This window comes from Berghia stephanieae, chromosome 15, assembly GCF_034508935.2.
Source record: "Berghia stephanieae isolate SIO BIC M18660-M18661 chromosome 15, UCSD_Bste_1.3, whole genome shotgun sequence".
Taxonomy (NCBI): Eukaryota; Metazoa; Mollusca; class Gastropoda; order Nudibranchia; family Aeolidiidae; genus Berghia; species Berghia stephanieae.
Window position 1 is genome coordinate 4,589,927 of NC_088374.1, and position 10,000 is coordinate 4,599,926.

The 10,000-nt window shown below is 39.5% G+C and overlaps 1 protein-coding gene across 3 annotated transcripts in view; it reads left to right on the forward strand.

The window, feature by feature from the left end:
- Window positions 1-10,000, forward strand: part of LOC144960658 (neural cell adhesion molecule 2-like) — a 39,059-nt gene that overhangs the window by 20,101 nt on the left and 8,958 nt on the right. For all 3 annotated transcript variants that reach the window (XM_078893926.1, XM_078893927.1, XM_078893928.1), the window contains 3 exons: window positions 495-649; window positions 2,535-2,664; window positions 7,893-8,035. In XM_078893926.1, coding sequence (XP_078750052.1) covers window positions 495-649; window positions 2,535-2,664; window positions 7,893-8,035 — 428 coding nt within the window. The remainder of the gene's footprint in view (window positions 1-494; window positions 650-2,534; window positions 2,665-7,892; window positions 8,036-10,000) is intronic.

Genomic DNA, 10,000 nt, shown 5'->3' on the forward strand with positions numbered 1-10,000 from the left:
ACCGAAATATCTTTCATGATGGATATGATGTTCATATTCATTTATGTTCACAATCCCCACCAACATGCCATCAATCAGTCCCTCTGGTTTCAGCCCAAAGCCCCTTCAAACGCCACCAGGGAAGCAGAGTCACGTCCCCTTCATCATCCAGCCATGATCTTGGTGTTTTGCCCTTTGGACTCCTGCCTTCAACTTTGACCTCTAAACTATCTTACACGATGAATATAATATTCATATTCATTTATATTCTCAATCTCCCACCTCCTCACCGTCAATCCAAACCCCACAATCAGTACCGTTGGTTTCAGTCCAAAGCCCCTACAACGCCACCAGAGAAGCCGAGTCGTTTCCTCTTCATCATTCATCCATGTTCTTGGTGTTGTGCCTTTTGGACTCCTGCCTTCAACTTAGACCTCTAAACTATCTTACACGATGAATATAATATTCATATTCATTTATTTTCTCAATCTCCAACCTCCCCACCCCACAATCAGTACCCTTGGTTTCAGTCCAAAGCCCCTACAACGCCACCAGGGAAGCCGAGTCGTTTCCCCTGACCTACCAATGCCAGGTTAATGGATTACCTGCCCCTACTTACACCTGGACATTCACGGATAACAACGGACTCACTAGCAACGTGGACAATTTGGTAAGTCTGCGTATAACTAGTCCTCCACAGGACAAACAAGGGCCTCGCCAAAAAAGTGCACAATTTGGTAAGTCTGTGTATAACCAGTCCTCCACGCGACAAACAGGGGCCTCGCCAAAAAAGTGGACAATTTAGTAAGTCTGTGTATAACCGGTCCTCCACAGGACAAACAGGGGCCTCGCCAGCAACGTGGACAATTTGGTAAGTCTGTGTATAACCAGTCCTCCACACGACAAACAGGGGCCTCGCCAAAAAAGTGCACAATTTGGTAAGTCTGTGTATAACCAATCCTCCAAACAACAAACAGGGGCCTCGCCAGCAACGTGGACAATTTGGTAAGTCTATGTATAACCAGTCCTCCACACGACAAACAGTGGCCTCGCCAAAAAAGTGCACAATTTGGTAAGTCTGTGTATAACCAATCCTCCAAACAACAAACAGGGGCCTCGCCAGCAACGTGGACAATTTGGTAAGTCTATGTATAACCAGTCTTCCACATGACAAACAGGGGCCTCGCCAAAAAAGTGGACAATTTGGTAAGTCTGTGTATAACCAGTCCTCCATACGACAAACAGGGGCCTCGCCAAAAAAGTGGACAATTTGATGTCTGTGTATAACCAGTCCTCCATACGACAAACAGGGGCCTCGCCAAAAAAGTGGACAATTTGATGTCTGTGTATAACCAGTCCTCCATACGACAAACGGGCCTCGCAAAAGTGGACAATTTGATGTCTGTGTACAACCAGTCCTCCATACGACAAACAGGGGCCTCGCCAAAAAAGTGGACAATTTGATGTCTGTGTATAACCAGTCCTCCACAGGAAAAAGTGGACAACGTGCTTATTGTATAAACAACAGAAATCAAGCCATTTTGAACATGGACAGTAAAGGGTTGGGTAAAAGTGGACTCAAAATCATGGCCACAGTACCATATGTGATCCCTCGTCTGAAAACGGTATTAAGTCGGGATGATTAAGATGCTGAAAATGGGATTTATAGCCAGAAATATCGTGTTTAAGTTGAGTTTATTTGCTTTATAGAGGAGAAGGAATATCATATTTTACTGTGCTAAATACCAACGTTTCATATTTTTGACCAGTTTAACTATAATTTGACGTTTTAGCATCTGGTCCATCTCGACATAATACCGTTTTGAGACAGGGGTTCACATATAGTTGTGAAATGCATTTTAACAACTTTAGCCTCTTCTACTCAGGCGTGAATGAATACCTACTGGTTATACACACGTGGCCAGAAAGCTCGTCCTGCAAATATCGATCGATTTAAAATTACCCTCATCGTTGTCAAAATCTTTCAAACCTGGGACTGCAAATTTTGAGACAAACAAGATAGAAATATTTCTCTTTATGTCAATGAATAAAACCCAATGTCTTTGTATGGATCTGTGTGTGTGTGTGTGTGTGTGTGTGTGTGTGTGTGTGTGTGCCTGTGCTAAAGAAGAAGAGTGGTGGTTGTCAGGGTTGGGTTTTACACATTATCATCTATTACTCTTATGTTAATGGTTTCACATCAAACAGGTTTGCTTGTCTGTGAATGGGTGTGTGTGTGTGTGTGTGTATGTATGTCTGTGTGTGTATGTCTCTTTGTGTGTGTGTGTGTGTGTTTGTATGTGTCTGCGTGCTAGAGAGGAAGGTGTGTGTGTATATGTGTGTGTATCTCTGTGAGTGAATGTGTGTGTGTGTGTCCGAATGTGTTTGTGTGTATCTGTGAGTGTATGTGTGTGTGTGTGTGTGTGTATGTGCTATAGAAGCAGGGTGGTGGGTGTCAGGGTTTGGTTTTACAACTAACTTGGTACAGGTTTTTTTTTTTTTTGCTAATCTGTATTTTTTCTAATCCTCAAATCTTATCAATTCCCGTCCACTAGGCGAAAAGTCAAAGTGGGTTGTCAGTGTTGACCCTTGACCCGGTGCTACCCAAGGACGAAGGAGCATACACATGCACAGCATCGAACGGTGTTGACAAAATCACAGATACAGCTTACCTCACTGTGTACAGTAAGTGGTAGGGTGGATGGCTGGCATTGACCATTGTGGCTGGCAATTGTCATGGACAAGTTTCTTACTTTTTGAGGGTTCTCTCATTCTCTCTCTCTCTCTCTCTCTCTCTCTCTCACACACACACACACACACTCACACACACACACACTCTCTCGCTCTCTCTGTGTGTGTCTCTCTCTTCTCGCTCTCTCTCTATCTTTCTTTCTCTCATTATCTCTCTCTCTCTCTCTCTCTCTCTCTCTCTCTCTCTCGCGCGCGCGCGAACTACACAGGTATTTATAGATAATAATTGCACAATCAGAATACTCACCAATTCTTCCTTCCATATCAATAGGACCAACTCACAAAACTTTGTGTAACCTTAAGCGTTTATAGTCTGATGAGAACTAATCACCCAAAAGGAGGTCTTAAAAAAAACAATAACCAAGAGCTAAATGATACCATCGGCTTTAAACAACCGGCTTTAATTGGAGCAATCTGTATTCTGACATGGTTGTTTCTTGCAACAACAAAAAATCCCAAATTTTGCAAGCTAAAAGCATCAAAATTTGCTAGAAATTTGCAAAAAATTGTAGATAATTAATTTTCCTGAAAAATCATAATTAGTTCATGTAAGAGAAAAATATTTGTTTGTTTTTAAGGGTTTCACGGCGCTTGCAACAAATTTAAGGTCATATCAGCGCCAGTATAAAGGAAGAAAATGGGATAGTAAAAAAGAAACTACTCTTGATTAATTATCTTTCATGTTCTACACGAGCTATCAATTTAAAAGAAAAAAATTCGTCTTTTTAAAAATTTTTCATGTTCTTTTTATATATTATTACTGTTTTTTTTTTCTTTGCAAAATCTCGAAATATATATATACATTGTCGCCATATATTCTCAACTTTGTGTTTATACATTTTTATGCATGCCATGCCTGTAAACGAATTTCCATTTATTGGATGAATAAAGTATATATTATTATTATTATTATTAATTATTATTATTATTATTATTATTATTATTTTATTATTTTATTATTATTATTTTATTATTATTATATTATTATTTATTATTATTCATTATTACTGTCATTGTTTGCCTTGCTTTATTATTGATTTTATTTACTTGATTTGTTGATGAAAATATTATATTCTTGTATGAGTTATATTGGCAATTGCCTACAAATAAACTTTAGAATCTTGTAAAAAAAAAAATAATGCATTCGCGCAGGTGTGTCCTGGGACAGTCCTGTCCTAGTGCGGAACCCCTTTTGAAAAGAAGTTTTCTCCAGTGGGACAGGACAAATTTATCCAGGGACAGTTTTGTGCTAGTGCGGAAGGAGTCTTAAATGTTTATAGTCTGGTTAATACAGTTTAGTGAGAATTACTTATGAACATGGATGGCAAAAATCAAAAACAAAGACACGAATGACGTCAACTTTGTTCTATCTATAGTCTGGTTAATACAGTTAAGTGAAAACTACGCAAAAGCATGGATGGCAAAAAAAAAATTATTATAAAGACCCGAGTGACATCAACTTTGTTCTATATATAGATAGAACGATGATGACATCATTCAGGTCTTAGTTATTGATTTTTGCCATCCGCGTTTATGAGTAATTCTCACTAAACTGTATTAACCAGACTATGAACATATTCAAGGGTACACATAGTTTTTGTGTGTTGGTCCGTTATACTTCCGGATGACAATGTTGTGAGTTTCTTGGCTAAGCGTATACTATCTATAGATCGCGCCCTTCGTCCCAGCCAGCGTGTAATTCTTTACAGGTCTGATAGCACAAATTGTTTTGGGCTCATTGTTGTCATGGAAATACTCTCAAACCAACTTGTACTTATTTGCAGGTCTGATAACCAAAATTGTTAGGCCCTCAGTGTTGTCATAGAAATACAGTCCACCCTGGATAATCGCAACTCGGTTAATTGCAACTTTCGGTTAATCGCAACATTTCCTAAGAAACAGAATTAATTCCATATGAAAGTCACTGGTTAATTGCAACAAATTTTCGACCTGAAAAGGAGGCAAATTCAAGGATTCAATCAAACAAAATCTCATGATTAGATTTCATCATGGGTGAAATCATGACACGTTGAAGAATCGAGAGTGGGCGGGTTTTAATGTTACAGTAGTGTGTCACCACCCTATTAGAGACAAAAGAGGCCAGGGCTTTGCAGTTCAGATTTGTGCGGTCATCCGTGACCATTGGACATGAGGCGAGTGGGCTGGACGTGGTTTAGACAACAGGTAGACGATGACAGTTCTGAGGAGAGACAGAGCGATGATATCCTTTGTTTAGTGATTGACAACTGTGCATTATGGCCAAAGGGTCTGGTGAGAGCTTATTGCCTCTCATCACGGCTAATCTCTTGGACTCTTACAAATTATGTTGAGAACACAAACTGAAAGTGAATCCAATCTAAATATGTCGACTTTCCTCAAAGCTGCTTTTGCTAGTCAAAATCTATACAGGGCTGACACATATTTTTTTATTCCAATAAAATTGTTCAGTCTGCGGTGGACTCAGAATCAAGTTTACAACAACTGGTTGGAGTTTTAATAATTAAAAAAAAAATTGAGCTTTTATATAGCGCAATATCCACTAAACATGCTCAAAGCGCTTTACAAGGAGTCCCTGGCCAACAGCAACACTCAACATTTAGGACGGGACATGACGCCTGTTAGGCGATATTACAATTTTCCGGACAGAGACAACGCTGTTAGCGGACAGGTACTCATTTTACACCTGAGTACGATGAGAGAATGTGAGTAAAGCGCCTTTTCCAAGGACTCAACTATGCGCCGAGCGAGGCTCGAACCCAGGACCTTCCGATCCGAAAGCGAGTGTCATACCACTAGACCACATAGCCGTTTACCATATTTGTGTAAAATGTTGCAATAGTGGAGAGAAAACTCAACTTCGGTTAATTGCAACTTCGACTAATCACAACATTTTCGCTGATCCCAAGGTGTTTGCGATTATCCGGAGTGGACTGTACTCTCAAACCAACGTGTACTTCCTGACAGGTCTGAGATCACAAATTGTTTTGGGCTCATTGTTGTAATGGAAATACTCTCAAACCAATGTAAAATTATGTCCATTACAACAAAGTTAAATGTAGCCCATTATTGCATTCGGTTATTGGACCTGCAAATATGTATAGGGAATGAGATTAGCGGAAGAGTAGCATCCCTTGATTGGACGTTACCCATAGTCTGTGACGCCACCGGCGGTAAAGTTATTAGAGAGAGAACGTCATGTTGGTTGTGCGCATGCGTCTCTCGTCCTCGCGTGTTTTGATTGGTCAAAAATCTATTGGTGAATCTTAATTCTAGGCGACAGATAACATATCATTTCATTTTTAAATTGATGTTGTGCATTTGGGTGAAGTGCTCACAACATTCCAACAGCGGGATATTTTTTTCTTAATTCCTTGTATTCATCCCATAGGAGAAGTTTGTCTCTAAGGTCTTTCCTAGGAAACACGGGAATAACCCAGGCGTCAGCCGTAGTGTAGCGCTGCCAATATGCTTCAACAGTCGTAACGTCACTTCCTTCATAATGACGTATGGTAACTTTGTAACTGGCTCTAAACTATAGAACAATGGCGGACTCCCTTATGAAATATTTCTCCGATGAGCAGAAAAACATATCCAGAGGGAAAAAACATTATAAATCTGATCATGTTTTGACTTTTACACATTCTGACGCACAAGACATATGACAGGTTCTAGCCAGCATGAGGAATAAAAAGTACAGATTTTCTTTGTTTAGAACCACGATGGCCGCTGTTGCTGGGCGACGTGACATCAGACTATTGAATCCAATTGAGCTAGGGAGAAGCGATACAGATCATGGAGGGTGAACGAACTCAGTGCCATTCGAGTACGAAGCAAAGATCATACCTCTGAGACACACTGCCCCCATTACGTAACAACACACAAAACTATGTATAGATAGTTCAAAGATGACGTCACCCATGTCTTTGTTATTGTATTTTGCCATCCGCGTTTATGAGTAATGCTCACTGAACTGTATTAACCTGACTATAAGCGTTCATGGATACACACCGTTTTGTGTGTTGATCCGTTATACTTCCGGATGGCAATGTTATGAGCTTCTTAGCCAAGCGCATACTATCTATAACGTTGAACGTTTATAGATAGTTCGAAGATGACGTCACTCGGCCTTTGTTATTGTTTTTGCCATCCTCGTTTGTGAGTTGTTCTCACTAAACTGTATTAACCAGACTATAAAAGTTCATGGTTACACAGAGTTTGTGTGTTGGTCCGTTATACTTCCGGATGGCAATGTTGTGAACTCATTAGCCAAGCGCATTCTATCTATAGATAGTTCAAAGATGACGTCACTCCGGCCTTTGTTATTGTTTTTGCCATTCGCGTTTATGAGTACTTCTCACTAAACTGTATTAACCTGACTATAGACGTTCATGGTTACCCACAGTTTTGTATGTTTATCCGTTATATTTCTGGATGGCAATGTTGTGAACTCCTGAGGCATGTGCATACTATCTATAGATAGTTCGAAGATGACGTCACCCGTGTGTTTGTTATTGTTTTTTGCCATCCGCGTTCATGAGTAATGCTCACTGAACTGTATTACACTGACTATAAACGTTCATGGATACATACAGTTTTGTGTGTTGGTCCGTTATACTTCCGGATGGTAATGTTATGAGCTTCTTAGCCAAGTGCATACTATCTATAGCCTGATTTATGGACAGTATGCGCTTGGCTTAGAAGCTCACAACATTGCCATCCAGAGGTATAACGGACCAACACACAAAACTTTGAGTAAGCTTGAACGTTTATAGATAGAACAAAGATGATGCCATTCAAGTCTTTGTTTTTGATTTTTGTCATCCGCGTTGATGAGTAATTCTCACTTGACTGTATTATCCAGACTAAAAAAGTTCATGGTTACACAATGCTTTGTATGTTGGTCCGTTATACTTCCGGATGGCAATGTTGTGAGCTTCTAAGCCAAGCCCATACTGTCTACAGTCTGGATAATACAGTTAAGTGAGAATTACTCATAAACACAGATGGCAAAAAAAAACAATAACAAAGACCCGAGTGACGTCAACTTCATACTATTTATAAAATTTAGTGAGAATTATTCATAAAAATGGCTGGCTACGGCTATAAACAATAACAAAAGGACTGAGTGATATTAATTTAGTTCCATATCTATATTTTGCCAGCTAAAGTCACGAGCAAAGGTCCAGAGGTAACCAAGGTCGATCGAGGTCAAGGACAGTCCGTGAGTTTTGTTTGTGACTTCGATTCCTATCCTGATGCTTCCATTTCCTGGTACAAAGTGGAGGCAGGCGGCCAATTCAATGCTGTGAGTAAAACGACACCATTCACATATAGGGAATGAGATTAGCGGAAGAGTAGCATCCCGAGCGGAAAAGTTATTAGAGAGAGAACGTCATGTTGGTTGTGCGGCATGAGACACTTCACCGAAAGAGAGACGCATGCGCAAAACCATTTTGACGTTCTCTCTGTAAGGTGACGTCCAATCAAGGGACGCTACTCTTCCGCTAATCTCATTCCCTATAAACTTGTATCATTGCCACCGTTTTACATCGTTCTATAGATAGTATGCAGATGACGTCACTCAGGCCTTTGTTATGGTTTTTGCCATCCGCGTTTGTGAGTTGTTCTCACTAAACTATATTAACCAGACTATAAAAGTTCATGGTTACACAGAGTTTGTGTGTTGGTCCGTTATACTTCCGGATGGCAATGTTGTGAACTCCTTGGCCAAGCGCATTCTATCTATAGGGAATGAGATTAGCGGAAGAGTAGCGTCCCTTGATTGGACGTCACAGGTGGAGAAGTTATTTGTAAACAAACCGACTTCAAGCCAAGCGCTCCAAATAAAAATAAAATATTCATATTTTTGTACAAAATGCATACCATAATTAATGTTATGCATTTTTGTACAGAAATATGAATAATAAATTTTGTATTTGGAGCGCTTGGCTTGTAGTTGGTTTGTTTACAAATAACTTCTCCACTGGTGACATCTAATCAAGGGACGCTACTCTTCCGCTAATCGTATTCCCTTTTACTAGAGTTGCCTCAATGAGTCAATATAATATAGATAAAGATACAGAGAGTAAATTTGACTCATGAATAAGGGAACAACACAAAACAAACGACGTTTCGGCGTTTGGCCTTTTTCAAGTAAACACAATATAGATAGAATTCTCTTGGCTAAGAAGTTCACAACATTGCCATCCAGAAGTATAATGGACCAACACACAAAACTATGTGTAACCTTTATCGTTAATAGTCAGCTTAATACAGTTTAGTGAGAATTACTCATAAACGCGGATGGCAAAAAAACAAAAACAAAGACATGAGTGACGTCATCTTCGAACTATCTATAGATAGAATTTTCTTGGCAAAGAAGTTCACAACATTGCTATCCGGAAGTAAAATGGATCAACACACAAAACTTTGTTTAACCATGATCGTTTATAGTCTGGTTAATGCAGTTTAGTGAGTAATAAAACAATAACAAAGACCTGAGTGACGTCAACTTCGAACTATCAATATATTTACTTGAAAAAGGCCAAGACCGAAACGTTGTTTGTTTTGAGTTATTCCCTTATTCATGAGTCACATTTGTGACCCGTTGTCTCAAAACGGTATTATGTCGGAACTAACCAGATGCTTAAAAGCCGAATTAAATGTTAAAACTGGTCAAAAAATATAAATTATTGGCATTAGCATCCTAGAATGTGGTTGTCATTCTCCTCAGTAAAATATACAAACTCAACACAAGTCTGATATTTCTGGCTATTAATTCCATTTTCAACATCTTAACCAACCCGACTTAATACCGTTTTGAGGCGAAGGGTCACATTTACTCCCTTTATCTTGATCTCCATTGCATCATCCTCCACTGTCCAGTTACTAAACTTCAAGGTGGCTAAGAACGTAGCCATCGTCATGTTATAGATAGTATGCAGATGACGTCACTCAGGCCTTTGTTATTGTTTTTGATATCCGCGTTTGTGAGTTGTTCTCACTAAACTGTATTAACCAGACTATAAAAGTTCATGGTTACACAGAGTTTGTGTGTTGGTCCGTTATACTTCCGGATGGCAATGTTGTGAACTCCTTGGCCAAGCGCATTCTATCTATAGCCTGATACTGAAATCCAAAAGGACTGGCAGTTTGACGTCGTTTTGAAGGTTTTGTGCACCGTCTAGTGAATTGAGTTGTCGTTAGTAGTGCTCATAGAAACAAGTTATTTCATAGGTTGAACTATTGAATACAACTCACGATTTGTTTT